The following is an 18,898-nucleotide window of genomic DNA, read 5'->3' on the forward strand; positions in this document are numbered from 1 at the left end:
CCTGGAAAAATTACTGCTTTTGTGTTGCTGTTGTGAGGTTAGTAAAAGAATGACAGTGATTACTCCAAGCAGATCTTTAAATATTTTTGTCATATATAAGGAAAGTCACTTTATGATTGAGTCCTTTCCCTGTGTAAACACATACCAGGAAGGCAGTGTGAGAAGTAGTAAATGGACACTTGTACCTATAGATCATGTCAAATTCATTCTGTTTCCTTTGAATGCAGTTGTGTAAGACGTTCTTCACAACCATGGTTGGTGACCAGGATGTTTAGACATTTTTACCCGAGAGGCACAGATGGTGTTGCCCTCTTCCTCTGTAAGAACATTCTAAATACTAAGTGTTCTTCTACAAGGACATTTTCTGGCTGTTTTAACTGGAGTTAAAGACTTTATTTGGATAATTTATCAAATGCTGTCATGTGTTTCTCTCATGTTACAGTTAAAGTGTCACTATCCTTAACCACAGTAATTTTTATAATTTTTGCTGTTGTCTGATTCTACAATGTATTCATAGAAAATCATACAAGAAGTTCATATCCCTAGCATTATCAGCACTGATCATATTTTCTTCCAGCTTTTTCCTAAGCTATTCTCTTTCAGAACCACTTTTCTATTGTAGAAAAGTAAAGGGAACGATTTTCAAATGCTCAAAGTATGTTAAAAGTTATCTTGGAATATGCTGGATACGATTTAGCAATCTGCTTTGTTCATTCACTACTATATATTCCATGAATTTCTATTCAGAAAAGTTTATCCTATTATATGTATTGGGAACCTTTAGTCTTGGGAAAAAGGACTCTTAAAATCTTACTTGCATCATGGTTGAGAGGAGTGGTTCTCAGAGTGTGGCCTGGGAGTCCCTGGAGGTCTCTGAGACTCCTCTCTGAGGTAAAAATATTGCCATAATAACTCTAAGATTATTTACCTCTCTTACTCATTATCTCATGAATGTACAGTGAAATTTTCCAGCGGCTTCTCAGTGTGTAACACTGTAGCGGCCTGTACTGAAGGTGGCTGTGAGGCTCCAGCAGTTACTCTGTTAAACAACATTGAAGAGATTGGTGGGGTGCTGTGGGGGGATGCCTTTCTTCTCATTAAATAATTTTTTATTTTGGAGAATAGTTATTTTTCATAAATATATTTGTGTTAGCATACAGTTAATTTATTTGCTACCTTTTAAATGATTAATAGTTTAATATTTGTTTTAATTCATAAAATAGAACATTTTGATAGCTATAGCCTCTAAATAAAACCTTTTTAGAGCCCTAGGTAATTTCTCAGCGTGTTAAGGGGTCCTGATAACTGAAAAAATTAAGAATCACTACTTTACAAAAAGACTAATGGGAAAAATCTAGGCCAGTCCTTACATCCTTGTACTTCAGGTCTCTTTTTAGAATATTACCCTTTCTTTGTGTTTTTTAGAGATCAAGGGACTTAGAGTTCTATTTCTGTCCCAGGTTCTTTTCTGGAACTAAGAGGCTTGTCAGTCTTCCAAAAATAACAATTCTTTGTTTCTTCCTTTTCAGATTTGATGGTAGAGTGGTAGCAAAGCTCCCTTTCACCCCCCTTTCCTATATCCAAGGCCTGTCTCATCGAAATCTGCTGGGAGGTGACACCACAGACTGTTCCTTCATCTTCCTGTACATTCTCTGTACCATGTCAATTCGACAGGTGAGTGACCATGCCCACTACTTAATATGCCTCCCCTCGATGCTCTCACGGCCTGAATCAGCTCTTCCTTCTGCAGCACTGGAAGTGTCTACCTGTTGCTGCCCAGATCTTTCAGCTGCTTGTTTTAGAACTCCAGAGTATCGTCTAACACTCTCTTAAATGTGTAGGTCGATGACTGACCCTTTGGGACAGGAAATAGCTGAGAAACCAAATGTGGTTTCCCCATCCTGTTCTCAGCCCGCAGGTTCCCTGCAGCTGTCCCAAGGCACAGAAGTAATGGGTGGGTTTGCCTTTCTCAGGATCGTTTATTCTCTATACCAGTGTCTTTTGGTACTTCGGAACACAGGTAAACATAATAATAATAAAATATTTCTGATTTTAAGTTGCTCACAGTTGAGATATAGTCTGGATGATGGAATTTACACTCAGCCACCGTGATGATCCGACACTTAGAGTGAAAAAGAGTGACAGCTAAGAGAGAGTGTGGAGGACTGGGGGTCCAGAAGAGAGACATAATCATATGATTAGTTGGGGGAGATCCGGGCAGGAAGGTGGAGAGAATGAGGTGGCTTTCAAGGCAGGACTTGGAAAAATGAGAGGGACTAATTAGAGTTTCTGGCCTGAGAACTCTCCCCGTCTCAGGGCATTTCATTATTCGGTTTTGAACATGCTGCCGTTCCACTGGGAAAGCTGGCATGTGACGTGAATATGAACATGATCCTTTAATGTTTATTCCATAAGCGATTCTTTCGGACTTGCCTTTCCTCTTCTGAATACTGTGTATGGCAGCAGATTTTTTGGTTAGCTTGGCACATGAGAATCAGTAGGAAATGGCATTACATAGTCGGAAGCTCACAAAGATCCTCATGGTCTTACTACTAAATACTTTGCCCACATCATCCCTCATCCATCACTCCAGCCCTTCTGACTTGCCGACAGGTTCTGTGGGTCTCACCCAGACTCACACTTGCTGAATGCTCCTCCTCATCTGTGCTTGGATGCATCCCATCTGCTCCTTGCATATTAAGTGCGACTATGTTTCAGGGCTTCATAGAGTTATTTTCTGACACTGAATTGCTTTCTGAAGGATAGATGTGAAAGGAGCATGCCGGATGCAGAAATACCAGCAGACTATACAGTAGGCTAGTGAAATAGCATTATGTTCTAAACTATTACAGGGATGAGAGGTGTGGAAAAGGGGAGGCAACACTGAGAAACACCTAGAGGTGATCCAGGAGGCCTTGGTAATTGATAGAGTGTGAGGGGGAAAGGAGAAACCAAGGCGACTCCTGGGTTATGGCTTTGGTGACCACGTGGAGACAGTTCCCCTGAGAGGGTGCAAACAGGAAAGGAGACGAGGTTGGTGAGAAGCTGTGCTGTTTGAGGTATTTGTGGAGCAGCTCAGTGGGTTGTCTACTAGGGAGTCGTATTTGACCTCTAGAATATTGCTCTTAAATTTGATTATTTAAACCTGAACTTTTAAAATTACAGCTTTGATTGAAATGTTAACTAAAACAGTGACGTGTAGCAGAATGTATATGTTCTGCTTTAAGCAACAAATAGTTCTACTTTGGTTGCAGACGTTACTGAGTCATCTGTGGTAGCTCACGGTAGTCATTTTAGATACACCATTCCCACTGCTCCCTGGATGCGGGCACCTGATTCACCATGTGAAACTGAAGTTTTTAAACGAAATAGGTGTTTAGAGTGATCACTGAGGAAGTTCAGCTCATGCTGGTCTTTAAACCCCTTCCAGCTATGTCGGATCATCTGGTGAGGTGTACGTCTGCAGTTAATTTTATCAGCAATGAAACACTCATTTACTATGGTGGTTAGCAAACTTTTTCTGTAAAGGCCTAGATAGTAAATATTTTTGTATTTGCTTTTCAGGCCATACAGTCTCTGTTGCTCAACTCTGCCATTATAGTATGAAAACAGTTGTAGACAACATGTAAATGAATGAGTGTGGCTGTGTTCCATCAAAACTTTTATTTACAAGAACGGGCAGCACGGGTCAGCCGTAGACTGCTAATCCCTTAGTCAGCTAAGGTTCGGGCAGACTGTCACATCTATTCTGTCATTATAGTATGAAAGCAGCTATAGACAGTATGTAAATGATGAGTGTAACTGAGTTCCACTAAAACTTTATTTATAAAGGCAGCTAGTAGACCAGCCATGGCATGCTAACTCCTGAGAGCCGGAGTGTACAATATGCACCATAAAGTTAAAATTGGAATATCTGTCAACCCTAGGCTGGTACAGTTTAATGAAACAATTGCTCATTGATTACAAAAAGAGAGAGGGAAAGTCACCCTATAGTCTCAGTTTTCATGAAAGTGAAATGGGGTGTAGTGTACAACCTCACCATGTTATGACGATCACATGACAGCAATACAGAATGTGTGCAGTTCTTAAGGTGACACTTAAAAGAAAAAAATCAGTGCCCCTCCCCCCCACTTAGGGTATTTTTGAAATTAATATTTGTTTCCTAGCACAAGGTAGGACAAATTTTCTTTTGACAGATTGAAACATGGTTCCATGTCATAGTAACTGAAAATAAATCTAATTACCTTTTCTCATTTTTTCCTCCTTTTGTTTACTCCCTTAATGCTTAGTGATTAATGATTAGCTGTCCTGACCTTCACGTCACAGCAGTTCCCTTTGTGTGAATTTGTAGCAGCGGAAGTGGTAGGTCTGCCGGCTTCCCTCTGAGGTGTTAAGTTAGTCCAGGGTAGTGATGGAATTCAGGAATAGAAGGACATTTCCTTAACTTCTAAAATTAAGGCACTTGCTTTTTTTTCTTGTAGTCTGTAGGGGATTGTGTACATGATGATCTCTGTGTAAAGTGCTCTAAAGCAGTAAAAACTCAACTAAACTTACCTAGTAAACACCTGTGGGAAAACTGCTTATAAAGTTATGTGACTGTAAAAGCTATGAGCAGAATTTTTGCTTTGAAATCAAAAGGGATTAGTGGTTCTGAGGAAGAGTGAAAGAAAAAATGTCTTTTTTTTCTTTTTTTCACCCACATCTTAATATGTACTGATGTGTACATGACTGTAATGTGAAGTGTGGCATGAGAATTTGCCTCTGCCTCCTTCAACAGGTATGTATGCTCAGGACAGTGATAAAAATGCGCAAATTCTCTTTTTCTTCACACTTCTGGTTTTGATGGGGCAAAGACTTTTGACACACTGTGTTGTGTGTATAAAGACAGGTTGTAATTTTTTCATGTTGTTACATCTTAAAGTCATCAAAATGATGAAAGGACCAGGTGTCTGCCATCCCCTTATCGTTAATTTATCTCACTTTATTAAAGGTTTAAAGCATAATTCATTAATGTCAGTATAAGTCATCTACAAGCAGAGTATTTGCACTGTAGTGACTTCACATCAGTTAGGGGTGCACATGTTTCAGAAAATGATTGCTAACTACTAATTGAGAAGAATAGATTACTGAGGCATCATCTTAATCTGATCCCTTTGTGAATTGTTTGACCATATGCATTCAAAGTTTTATTTAGAATATTCCCTGTCATTGCCGAAGATAGATTGAAGCTTTTATACTATGCTAGGAATTTTCTGAAGTTGAGAATACAGGGTAAAAACCAATGAATGGTCTTTATCCTTGTGCAACTCTGTGTGGGAAGACTGACCCCTAAGACATAGTAGGGCGTGTGATTGATACCGTTTCTGTGTGTGTGTGTGTGTGTGTGCATGTACAAAATGGTGTAGGAAGGAAAAAACGTGCAGTGAAAGCAATGGCTTCAGAGACCAAGTCTATGAAACCAAGGTTTTATATAAAAGGGCCATAGTAGCTGTAGCTTTAAGGATGTGTAGAGGTTTTCCAGTCTTATCAGTATTCTTGACATTGGAAGCAGTATAAGTAAAAGCATGGAGACTTCCAAGTGTGTGGTGAATATAGGGCCCACTGCATCCAGAGCTGTTGATGGGATGTAATGGGACAGGAAGCGTGCCACTGCTCAGCGTACAGTGGTTTCTTCTTTCTTTACCTTTCTTTTCTTTTTTCTCTTTCTCTTTCTTCCTTTGTGTTTCTTACAGTGCAACTCTGCTGGTGGCATGTTCTCTTAATCTTCATTTATCTGAAAATGTCTTTCTTTTATCTTTACTCTTGAAGCATATTTTCTGAATGTAGAATTCTGAGTTGACTGTTTTGTTTTAATCCTTTCAGTATTTCTAAATGCCTTTTTTTCCATTACATTCTGGCCTTCAATGTCTCTGATGAGAAGTCCTTCGTATCTTCATATCCCTGTAGGATATGTGTCACTTTCTTCTGGCTGCTTTTAGATTTCCTCTTTAAGTTTGGTGTTCAGCAGTTTAACTGTGATGTGCCTGGGATATTTAAAGCAATTTAATCATACTAGAGTTTATGGTTTTCAGTAAGTCTGGGAAAACTTCACCCATTATTTCTTCTTCATTTTCTGCCCCATTCTTCCCTCCTTCTGTGATTCCAGTTACTTTATGTTCATCCTTTTGAACTATCCAACAGGACACTCACTGAGTTCTGTTTTGTTTTGTTTTTATCTTTTTCTCTCTGTTCTTTAGGTAATTTTCATTAATCTATCTTCAAATTCACTGAGCCCTCTGTTATTTCTAATCCGAGTTAGATTTAAGCCCATCCAATTACTCTTAAACTTTGATGTAATATTTTTTAGTTTCAGAATCTCTGCTTGGTTCTTTTTTTCCCCTGTTGAGATTTCCTATTTGTTCATTTATTATGAACATACTTTCCTTTGTGCTTAAGCATTGCTATTTAGCTTCTTCCAAAACTTTGTTTACTAATTCCAGCATTTGGATCATCTCAAGGTTGGACTCTAACTGTTGCCCGCTTTCTTAACTGTGGGTCATATTTCTTGTTTCCTGATACGACTGATAATTTTGGATTGAAGCTTAGACATTGTGAATGTTAGGTTGTAGAGACTCAATTCTCTTATTCTATGGAAGAGTGTTAAATGTTTTGGTTAAGCAGGTATTTAATATTGCATTCCAAATCTAAATTCTGTCTCCTTTGTGTTAGGCAGCATCTGAAACTATTATTTTAGTCTTAGCTGGGCCGCTTGAAAGCTTTCTCACACACGTGCATAGTTTAAGAGTCAGCCACAGATTTGGGTTTAAACATGGTTAGAACACCCCCTGTTAGCTCCCTATTTTCCAGGATTCTTGCTCTTGATTCTAAGATGCTGTGGTTGCCCTAATCCCTGTCCTTTGGTTCTTCAAGCCAGTGAGATTACCGTGTCATTCTGAGTCTTAGACAGCTGACACAGTGCCAGCCGGGTCTTACCATTCACTATGAAATTCGAAAAAAAAAAAATTCGAAAAAAAAAAAAAAGTTTGCCTTTCTTCATTAAACTAAAATTCAGAATGTTCTCCTTGACCGATCCTCAAATACACGACTAGCCAAGCTACCTGGGGATGTTTTCACTGGGAAGATGTTTTAGAGAGAGGCGGGGGATCAGGATGGCTGCTCGGTCCTTTGGGCAGCGCCCTGTCCGCCCCCAAAGACCTCCTTACGAAAGAGGCCGTTAGAAGATCTAGGATATGTATCCACTCAGCATTGCAAAGGAGGTGACATTGCCCTAGTGCAGATGCCACAGGGTCATCCTCCTTTCAGAGTTTTGATTTCCCCTTTGCAAGATGTGTGTTGGAATCAGCAATGTCATTTGTCTCAACGTAGACATATTCTGGGATGCTGGAGTCACAGCCACGGTGGACTGGCTGCCTGAAGGCGCTTGGTGGAAAAGCTTGAAGGGCCCAGCAGGGGACCTTGGGTTCCCAACCGTATTTATTAGTTTTTGTATTGTGGTTTTACAAGAGATTTTGCTTAAAGAAAGGATTCTGTGGCTTAAGGCGTTGAAAATGATTAATCTAGTCATTCCCCTTCTTTTAAGTGTCGGGACATTTAGATTGGTGACCTGAAAAGTGATTGCCTGTTGTTTCTTTGTCTAGTTTGCCAGTACTGAGACTCAAGTCTTCTGACTACTAACCCAGTAATATTTCAGCTACCCCAGTGTCATACTGTCATTTTTTTTTCAAGAAATATCTAATTTCTATGTCATTCTCCCAAACAGCCAATTAAGATATGATATGAAAACTCTGGGACTGTTGGATGGGGCCATTTGAGTTGATAGGATTTTATACACAGCTTTATGGATATACTAAAGATTATGTTAATGGGAACTTGATGAGAAATTGTAATTAACTGGAAGTCAAGGATGATGCACCAAATGCCATGGTGTATTTCTTCCCTACATATATGTATAACAGTAACAATATTATACCCAGTAGTAATAGTAGTATAACTTCATTTGGGTTTGGGTACCTGGACCCCATTCCAGTGTGTTTAAATATGTGGGAAGGGGGTCTTTCCACACATACTTATGCCAAGCAATTCTTGAACACCAGCATGGTGTTGGAGAACTCAACTCAATCCTGATGCTATCTGCCTGGACACAGCAGCAGATGCCCAGGTTGAGGGCTCCGTCCTACAGGACTGCCCTCCACCCCCACTCCAGACGCCGGTCACAAGCCCCGGGCAGTTCCCTGTGCTTCTGACCTACCGGCTGCAGATGGGAGGTTCCCACAACCTCCCCATTTGGTTTGATTAATTTGCTGGAGCGGCTCATAGAACTCAGGAACACTTAATGTTTACCATAAAGGATACAGGTTAACAGCCAGGTGAAGAGAGACACAGGGCACGGTCCCAGGTAAAGGAGCTTCTGTCCTCGTGGAGCCGGGGGCCTGGCTCTGTGACACAGGAGGCGTTCTGGCTCCCCAGGCATAGAAGCTCTCCCCAACCAAGAAGCAGGATCCAACCGAGCACCGCCTGCAAAGGCAGAGAGAGCAGAGCTCTTCTCTGGGGTGTTTTGTGAGGGCTTCATTGGATAGTCATGAGTGACTAAATGATTGGCCATTGGCTGATCCAACCTCCCTCCAGCTCCCGCCCTTGGGTGGGGGTTCAGGTCTCATTAAAATGACAAAACACCCATTTTACCTTTAAGATTCTTCAGTGTTTTCAGAAACTGTGGATGAAAACCAAATATACCTGGGAAATACATATTTGGTCATTAGAATGACCAAAGATGTGTCTCTTATAAGTCATTGCATCACAGATGGTTACCAGGGAATAACAGAGAGTGAACTGAGGCTTGCCATGGCTGACTTGTTTTAGGTAAATGTCTAAGAAATAAAATTTAGCAGAATGTGTTTATTGCTAGTGACCTGGAACTTCCCAAAATAATCCAGTTAGCAACCAACAACTTCCTTTTCTTGATCACCGGTTCTTACCCTTTGCAAAGAGGAAGGAACGCAAATCCTGTAGTGGTATTTTTCTGGGTTTCCTGCCAATGGAAGGCATGATTACAGGAAAATGTTTTTCCTTTGTTTTTCCCTTCTGACATGCATGTTTCACTTGCTACCCTATTACACAGGACTGAACAGAAATTCAAAATAATTGTCTTGTATTTTTCCAAAACCTTACCACATCTTACTATATTTTGCATTTGTGTTAAGTGTTCTTCCATATCTTAGTAATATGTTAAAACTCCTGTCTTTTAGAAAAATGCATGTTTCTAAACTAGGGCTTGCTGATTAAGGGAGCCTGAAAAATTGGAGAACTGAGAGTGTAAAAAAGCAGTAAGATCAAGTTTAATGGATGAGACTGTGGAAAGATAGAGGAGATGATACGTACAGAAGGACCTGCTCCGCAGTGTGATGCTCAGAGAGTGTTTATCGAAGTACACCCTGACGGCGGGCTCTCCTTGTCCTCACAGGCTTGTAAGAATAATAGTGAACCTGTTTCACTGAGTTGTTAGGATTAAGTGAGAACATAATTGAAGTGTTTAGGACAATGTCTAGCACTTTGAGATAGCACTCAGAAAAATACTTGTTTTTGTCTTAAATTACCTGGTTTAGCAATAGTTCAAAAAGTTGGAAGCAAGGAATAAGAAAAGGGCATTGTAATTCCTGGGGGGAAATCCTGGGGGAAAATACCTCTAAAACCAAAAACAGTAAAAAGGAAAAAAAAAGTTAAGAAATCCTTTTATTTCTTACAAGCAGTTGTCCTGTCTTTCGTCTCTGGACCAGGCTGCAGCAGAAGAGAGCTCCACCCAACCTCTCCAGCCCAGATAAACCCTCCGTCCAGATAAACCCTGCATGCCCTTGTAATTACTTATTGATAGATAAATTGACTAATGCTCTCCATCCCTTGGAAACACCTATTGATATGCAGATACACTAAAGGTAGGCGTATCTGGAAGTATTGCCATTTTACCCACAGATATACAATTATTATTAACACAACTTTTATTTTCCTATATATTCTTACAACAACCTTCATATGCATTTTTTATAGACTATTTTTAAAAGCAATTTAGGTTCACAGCAAAGTTGAATGGAAGGTAGAGATTTCCCATATCCCCCTGCCCCACACATGCACAGCCTCCTCCACTGTCAGTACCCTGTACCAAAGCAGTACATTTGTTAAAATCAGCAAACCTACAGTGACATTTCATTATGACCTAAAGTCCATAATTTACGTTAGGATTCACTCTTGGTTTTGTACATTGTTTGGGTACAAAATATGACATACGTTCTTTGCTATAGTACAGAGTTCCCATAACTGAAATTTTTTATGTCAGCACTGCTACAAGATTTTTTTATTCCTAAAATAAAGATCTCATAGATGCGATTTAATAAAGGAAAACTGTACCTGCATCTCAGTTCCATCTTGCTTTGTAGCCTCTCTGCCTCAGCTTTCTCATCTCAGAAGCAAGGATAACTAAGGATTGATATCTAGTTCTTAGAAGTATCTGTAAACTTTAAAGTGCATAGGTGTGTAGGATGTTGTCACTGCTGTAGAGAGAATAGTGACCTTTAGTCTCTTACTTAGGTCCTTGGCATCTTAAGACCATCAGTTCCTACATGTTTCAGAGGAAGAGAGTTCACAGACAGGAAACAGGGAATCTTTTATCTAAGAAAAACTGTCATAAGACTGTTAATTGTGAGACTATAGGAATTTAAACAGATTCTTAGAATTTCACTAAAGGATAAAATTGCATACAGTCAATAAGTACCTACCTACCAATAATTATCTTAAGTGTAAATGGACTGAATGCTCCAACCAAACGCCATAGGGCGACTGGATGGATTAAAAGCCAGGACCCATCTGTATGCTGCCTGCAGGAGACTCGCTCCAGACCTATAAACAGACAGAAACTAAAGGGGTGGAAAAAGATACTCCATGCAAATGGAAAGACTTACTGATTAAGAGAAATTGGGAATTAGTTAATTGTATCACTTGGTCATCTTACTGCTTTGTGCAGTGGATTTTTAGAGGCAGGCATGCAGGAGCTGGTTTTATTGAAAATCTGGAACTAGGGAGAAATAGCCTGACGTCCCAGTGACTGATTTTTCATCCTGTTTTCATATTTCCTTTTAAAATAAAGCATGAGCTATAGTATTGTGAGTGAGTGGGTAAATAGATAAATAAAGTATTATATGGTAAATATAAATGAGTCCCGAAAGTTGTGTCTTCCTATCTAAATATTCTGTTGTATTCTGACAGTGTGTTACCTCAGAAATACGAACACTGACACCCGTAACAGTATCATCTTAATGGAGGGTGTTTGTGGGGAGGGACACGTATACTCACAGAAGCCCACATGGGGGTCTTCTCCTAGTGCCTGTGTACAGCAGGCCCCCAGTACCTACTGGGTGAGTGAACGCGTACATGCTGACCTGCCTACCTCGGCATCAAGTTTGCTCTGAAGACCAAAACTTAAACTCAGGAGGTACTGTGTAAGAGAACCCACTGGATGAGGAATGAAAACAAATGGGTTTTAATTCTAACTCTGCTCTTTATTTAACTTTGTGTGTACAAGCCATCTTACTTTTCCAAGCTTTAATTAGAACTCCTCAAATACAAAGTGAAAGGCTTGAGTAAGAATAATTAGATGATGCTTAAATGCTGTACAAGATATTAACTGACCTTTACTTACCCTCCACATTCAGAAGTCGTCTCCCTTCCCTCTTTAAAGCACACCGATTAACCCCCACATTACCCTGTCCGCTCATGATTGCTCCTTAGTTCTCCTATACCTGTGGCTCCCACCAGTTGAGTCATTGCCTTCCAAGAGCCAATTGTCTTTATTCCAAAACTGTTTATGATGGTTTTACTTGGCTGTTGTACTTACATAATTTGATTTACTGCCATGTTAACTGATGAAATATAACTGAGACAACTGAAAAAGATAAAGGGAGGTGCTAAACATCCTGTCAGATTCTGGACTCAGAATGCTTCCTAAGTTCCATCATCCTTTTAAGAAATTAGAACTGAGTATTTCAGTTTCAGCTTCAGATTGTGCAGTAATGACTAAAGCCAGCCAGAAGACCCATACTCAAACAAAAGGCCCTGCTACGAGAAATAGCTACCGAGTGTACTACTTACAGGCTTTGTGTTAAAATAAAACGTAACCTCTTATTATGATTCTCCTCTTGAAAAAAATCAGCTTCTTTGGTTAGCAGACCAAGGTCTCGTCGGGTAAGAGGGCCTTTCCTAGGATCTGTATCCCGTGATGTTATGATGTTGTGGGCCTTTAAAGAACACAGTAGCAAAAATCCTATTTTGGGTCATAAACTAATCCTTTTATGCAGGAATTATGCTCCTTGACATCAGGCTCTACTATAAAGCCACAATAATCAAAACAATTTGGTACTGGCACAAGAACCGACCTATAGATCAATGGAATAGAATAGAGACTCCAGATACAAACCCATGCATATTATGATCAATTAATATACAATAAAGGAGTCATGAATATACGATGGGGAAAAGACAGCCTTTTCAACAACTGGTGTTGGGAAAACTGGACAGCTACATGTAAGAGAATGAAACTGGATTATTGTCTAACTCCATACACAAAAGTAAACTTGAAGGGGATCAGAGACCTGAATGTAAGTCACAAAACCATAAAACTCTTACAAGAAAACAGAGGCAAAAGTCTCTTGAATATAAGTATAAGCAACTATTTCCTAGACACATCTCCTCCGGAAAGGGAAACAAAATAAAAAATGAACAAGTGGGACTTTATCAAACTAAAAAGCTTCTGTACAGCAAAGGACACCATCAGCAGAACAAAAGGGCATCCTACAGTATGGGAGAATATATTCATAAATGACTCATCTGATAAGGGGTTAACATCCAAAATATATAAAGAACTCATATGTCTCAACACCCAAAAAATAAATAATCCAATTAAAAAATGGGCAGAGGATCTGAACAGACACTTCTCCAAAGAAGAAATTCAAATGACCAACAGGCACATGAAAAGATGTTCCACATCACTAATCATCAGGGAAATGCAAACTAAAACCACAGTGAGATGTCACACAGCAGTTAGGATGGCCAGCATCTAAAAGACAAGAAACAAACACTGGTGAGGATGTGGAAAGGAGAGCCCTCCTACACTGCTGGTGGGAATGCAAATTGGTGCAAACATGTGGAAAGCAATATGGAAGTTCTGCAGAAAAACTAAAAATAGAAATACCATTTCGCCCAGGCATTCCACTCCCAGGAATTTACCGGAAGAAAACAAGATCCATGATGCAAAAAGACATATGCACCCCTATGTTTATCACTGCAGTTTGCAATAGCCAAGATGTGGAAGCACCATAAGTGTCCCATCAGTAGATGAATGGATTAAGATGTACATGTATGCGATGGAATATTATTCAGCCATGAAAAGAAAAATTCTCCCATTTGCAACAACGTGGATGGATCTAGTGGGTTTGTGCTCAGTGAAATAAGCCAGGTGGAGAAAGACAAATACCAAATGATTTCACTTATTTGTGGAATAATAAGACAAAGCAAAACAGAAGGAACAGTATAGCAATAGACTCATATAGACACTGAGCAGTGACTGGTGGTTACCATGGGGGAGGGGTTAGGGAGGAGAGAGGGAGGGGGAAGGGGATAAAGGGGTACAGTAATTCACAATCACAATAAAAGTTGGCCAAGGGGAAGGTAGCACAGTGCAGAGAAAACAGTTAATAATTCTGTACCATCCTATGTTGATAGATAGTAACCACACTAGAGGGGGTGAGGATTTAATATGGGCAGCTGTCGAACCACTGTGTTGCATATTTGAAACCAACATAAGATTGTAATATCAATGATACTTTAACTAAAAAGCAAACAAACTAATCCTTTTAGTTTGTCTGGCTTCTGTTTGTTTGAGATCTATATAAAACAGTCTTCCCTGAATCTCATATTAAAACCCAATTCTTACTCTGTTTCCTTCACAGAACATCCAGAAGATTCTTGGCCTTGCCCCATCACGAGCTGCCACCAAGCAGGCAGGCGGCTTTCTTGGCCCTCCACCTCCATCTGGAAAGTTCTCTTGAATCCAAAAGAACCCTCAGATTCCTGTCATTCTTTTTAGACTTTCAGATCAGACTGGCACCTGTTTTATAGCAAGAACCGTGGGTGGCCTTACACATGGGCCACTTCCTCATTTTGGGTTATTTTTACACTTTTTGGATATGATTCGAATGAGAATGGCACCCAGTGAGCATGATTGTGCTTTCAGTCACCCATTAATTTTTTTTAATAAGTGTGTTGATTAGGTAAGTTCAGTTGAAATGTATAATGAGAAACAAACAGCACCTTTCTTGTTTTTATTCCCTGAGTATTTCCTGTGTGACTGACCCCCAAGTCCGTGCTGTGCGCCGTGTATCCTGGACGTGGCTCTCAGGAGCATTTAGAGATCTGGAAGAAAAATTTAGTTTGTGTGACTCCCAATTGGAATTACTTACGTTTCTTTCAAGCCAGATATACGACCTGAGATTAATAAAGAGGCCAAAATTTTAGCTATTTCATCTACAAGGAGAGAAGTTTTGTTTTGCTTTATTTCTAGATATGTGATATTGGTAATCTGAACTAAAAAGTAAACATTGGCCAGGAGGGGCTAAAATGAAAGTTTTTAGGGTAGAGTTTTCTCATAGTTGCTTCATATGCTCAAAATACAGAGTTGTCCTAATACAGGAATAGGAAAGCAGGAGAGGAAAGGGAGGCAGGAACTCCTGGGAAATAAAAAACGAGGGCCTCGAGTAGTCGCTTTGCGCCTGGTGCCGTCTGCGGATTCCTGCAAAAGCGCCCGTCCACCTCCCTGGCAGCTTAGAGTTCTAGGCGATGGTCTCGGGACCCTCCTTTCAGTCACCCTGGCCTGGGGCTCCTGCCACGCGCCTTTGTGAAGGATGAGAGGCTGCTTACACCGTGACCTCCCTCGCCCTGTGCTCCTCTTTGCTCAAAGCAGTTGGAGGCGGGAATGCAACAAGCAGACAGAAAAGGAAGAGAACTCTATTTCAGTTACTTTTATCAGAAAGGATGCCTGCTAATAGATGCTGATTTCTAATGGTCATTTCTTCATGTCATCGGCTATGCTAGGCAAAATGATAAGAGATTATGAAGAAAATGACATAACTGGTGACAGAAATGAAAAGGAGCCACGCTCCAGATGCCGCCCATTGCCTTTGCAAAGTGACGCTGTGGAGCCCGTCCTGACCGCACCCGCCTTTAGGTTTGAAGCTAGTGCTTTCTAATCAGATTTTTTATGGGCCAGATTGTCATAAAGTGTTTTCCAGTGGGATACATATTCTATACATACCTCATTACTCATCTTCAACCATTACTGACTTATGGCCAATCTTACGTCTACGCCTGCCTGCTCCCACTCCTGTTTGAAGCAGAACCTAGGCATCATGTCTTTCATTCATAAATATTTCAGGGCTTTTAGATAAAATTCCACTTCCATTCACACCTAAAAAATGGGTAATTCCTTGATAAATTGTCTATAGATGTCAAATTTTTTTACATTTTTTAAGAACCAGGATCCAAACAGTAACGATATTGTGATTGATCGACAGGCCTTGTTAATCTCTAATCTCTTGTTTTGGTTACAAACCAGAGTGCCTCAGAATCACCTAGAAGGCTTATTAAAACGCTGCCGCCTGGCTCAGGTGGAGTCTGAGGGTGCTCACCATCCTGACTATCTGCACTCTGATATTATACTTCTTTTTTCAAAAAAAGGTCACAACCCACTAATTTTACTGTCCCCTAATGGGTAGTGCCAGGTAGGTTGGAGGGGGATGGGGGCTATCTAGACAGATGCTCTTTGGAACTTGAATTAGAAAATCTAGCTGAAGTCAAATTTGGGTCAATAGAAAATACTGCTCAAATTAGATGGGATGTTAGAAAATAAGAATTAGAAAAATGAGAAAATAAGCTCAAATTTAGCTTAGATCTAAAATTTTGATTGCAGTATGTTAATCGATGGGTAATTCAGTTTTAAAACTGGAGGGCCACCAGTTGGCTAGGAAGGCATTAGCCAGGAGCGTGACTTCTTGGATGTGCTGGAATGATACTTTCTGGAAGACCAGAAAGCACCAAGAACCTGACATTAGTACCAGAATGAAATTGCAAACATTCATTCACCCTCCCACCAACCCCATTCAGAGCACTGCTTTGTGCAAGACCCTGTGCCCGGGGCATGTGGACCCAAAGGTGAGGTGAGTAGGATTCTACGCTCAAAAATCTGACAGCTAGTCTGCTCGGAGCATCCGTTTCCTCATCTAGCAAAGGAGGGTGATAGTTCCTGCAGTGATCTGCATAGTCATAAAATCGTTATAAATGAGAATACTGTATATACAGATACTTGGTAAGGAGACATTCCAAAAAACAGTTGAACAGTAAAGTGTTCTAAGCAATCACTTGACAAACTGTTTCTTTTTTCCCTTTTACTCATCAGTTACAGTCACTCGGTTGTAACTAGATTATTTTTCTTAAGTTCATTTGTCTGAAAGCTTTAGCTGTATCTAGTAAATCTTGCTGATAAGTGCTAGACTTACACATGCACAGATCTAATTTCCTTCCAGTCCTGGTTGTGCCCAAAGTCCACTGGGTAATTTAATTAGAAATCTCTTCCAATAAAAAATAAATAGTAAACCTATTTCCTGCTTATCTCAGTAGATAGGATTTATTGATGCACAATAAAGATCAGAACACCCAGAAGATACCAAAATAATATGAAATACTATTATGTCTGCTCAAAAAATTATCTAACTTCAGACATGAAGGTCATAATCTCTGTAACTTTGATAGGACTCAAACCTTAGAGATTCTAACATCAGTATCACCTCCCCATCCTGATTCTTAGACATCAGAGCAACTCAGCACCAGGTGGGGGGCAGGGATTAACAATACGTATCGTCCAGGAGAGGGGCAAGCAGCAGGAATGGTTACGGTGCGCACTGCAGTAGAGGCGATCACAGAGACCATTTGTTCCTTAGGGGAGAAACCCTTGCTTTGAAGGAGCCGAGAGAATCGATGGCTCAGCATCTGAGTGAATCGAAGTATGGTAAGTAGAGATGGACACAGCATGTTTACGGAACATAGAGGAAGACACCCAACAGATCCAAAAAGGGTTTCTGCAAGAGGTGGCAGCCAAATTCTGAAGGTCTAACTGGGGTTGGCTGAGAAACAGTTGAAAGAAAAGCACTGGAGACAGAATAATGTTCAAAAAAGTAAGGAGGCAAGAAACAGGTCGTTTAGAATGACTGGAGCATTTGGGGACACACGGAGAACTGGCCGGTGATGAGGCCTCTTCATGATAAGCGAGGGGGTTAGTTTGAAATCTCCAGGAAGCCGTTGATTCCAAGCAGAGAAGTGGCATGGTCAGATTTACATTTTAAGATCACTCTGGTGGCAGGGCGAATATAGATGAGAAAAGAAAAGCCTTTGGACAGGTTAGGAGGCCACCCACTTATCAACTAAACGCTAAGCACCTGCTGTGTACCCGGGGGTACTGCGGTCTCCAAAAAATAACGTGATTATACTTTCATGGAGTTCCAAGTTCCGGTCTGGTGGGGAAGTAGATGTCAAGTGGTCAGCCAAATGGTACAATTACAAAACTTAAGTGACCTACATGAGCCCTGTGAGAGGCTGTAACACGGACCGAGGCATCTCTCTGCTGGTGCAGCCCAACATTCCTCCTTTCTGGGAACAGTTTCCCAGGGGAACCATACCTCCCTCCCTCTCGGTGGTACGTTGGTGGTACGTCGTGTCACTCACATAGTCCCTGCTTCCTGAGAGCTGCGTGTCCAAGCGAGGCTGGCTGGCTGGAGCACTCTCTCATCCGGGCCCCGGTGTCTGGACTCCGGTTTGGGCCTGAGGGCTAAGCAAAACCAGTCAGGAACTGCTTTGATGCTTGGAAAGAGAGGGCCTCTCATCCTTCGGATTAGGAGCCATAAGCATATGGCCTTGAGCCACTCACTGTCTTTCCTGGTAAGTGTAGAGAACCAGAGAATGAATCCAGTAGCTACCCGGAAGCAGAGCTGGGTTGGGGGCAGGAGGTTTGGACCTGTGCCGAAAGCTGAAGTCACCTTTGAACTTCCAGCTACACTGAAGGGCATAAAGAAGGAGGAGGAGCATGTTCTGGGGACAAAGCACATCCCATTTTAGACAGTGAATGTGAGGAGCTTGTGGGAGAGCTAGGAGGGAATGGCTAATGGCGTCTGGAGCTCAGAAGGGAAGCCAAAGATGGAGTTAGTATTCGGGCGTCATCAGAATGCAAGTGAGACTTGACGTCATAGGTTTTGTTCTGAACTATGAGGAGAACCTCTGTGAAGGAAGACGACCAAATCCTGGGGACCATTGTCACATAAAGGAAAGAGGCAAGATGCCTACATGAATGAGAAAACCCAGGAGGAAGGGAGACCCCGTGAGCCGAAGATGCTTCAGGACACGGGTACCCCTGGTCCTTATCACATGCTCCCCACACCCAGCGCATCCGTCGCTCTACTTTATCATCTTTCCTAGGCTGCCGCCATGCTCTGCCGCCGCCTCTCACCCAGTCACTGCATCAGCGTCCTGACTGCGGCATTTGGCTCTGCAGCGATGGAGGTAAGCCCAGTCTTGTCACTTCTGCTCAAAACCCCACTGGCGCCCTCTCCTAGTTCACTGGAGCTGCCGGAATGAAGTACGAACTGTGTGGCTCAAACAACAGAAACATACCCACAGTTCAGGTCAGAAATCTGAGGTCAGGGTCAGCAGGGCCGTGCCTCCCTCTCTCCTAGGGGAGGCTCTGGTGCGTGACTTTCTCCTGGCTTCCGGCAGTTTCTTGGCATGTAGCATATGACTCGTTCACTTGGGGTTC

The 18,898-nt window shown here is 41.3% G+C and overlaps 1 protein-coding gene across 1 annotated transcript in view; it reads left to right on the forward strand.

Annotated features, from left to right (window-relative positions):
- The window catches only part of TMCO1 (transmembrane and coiled-coil domains 1), a 40,855-nt gene extending 26,284 nt beyond the window's left edge, over positions 1–14,571 (forward strand). Inside the window, exons 6-7 of the mRNA XM_073221347.1 lie at positions 1,530–1,674; positions 13,992–14,571. Coding sequence (XP_073077448.1) covers positions 1,530–1,674; positions 13,992–14,090 — 244 coding nt within the window. The 3' untranslated portion in view covers positions 14,091–14,571. The remainder of the gene's footprint in view (positions 1–1,529; positions 1,675–13,991) is intronic.
- Positions 14,572–18,898: the final 4,327 nt, after the last annotated feature.

The sequence above is a fragment of the Manis javanica genome, chromosome 14 (genome assembly GCF_040802235.1).
Source record: "Manis javanica isolate MJ-LG chromosome 14, MJ_LKY, whole genome shotgun sequence".
NCBI classification, from domain to species: Eukaryota; Metazoa; Chordata; class Mammalia; order Pholidota; family Manidae; genus Manis; species Manis javanica.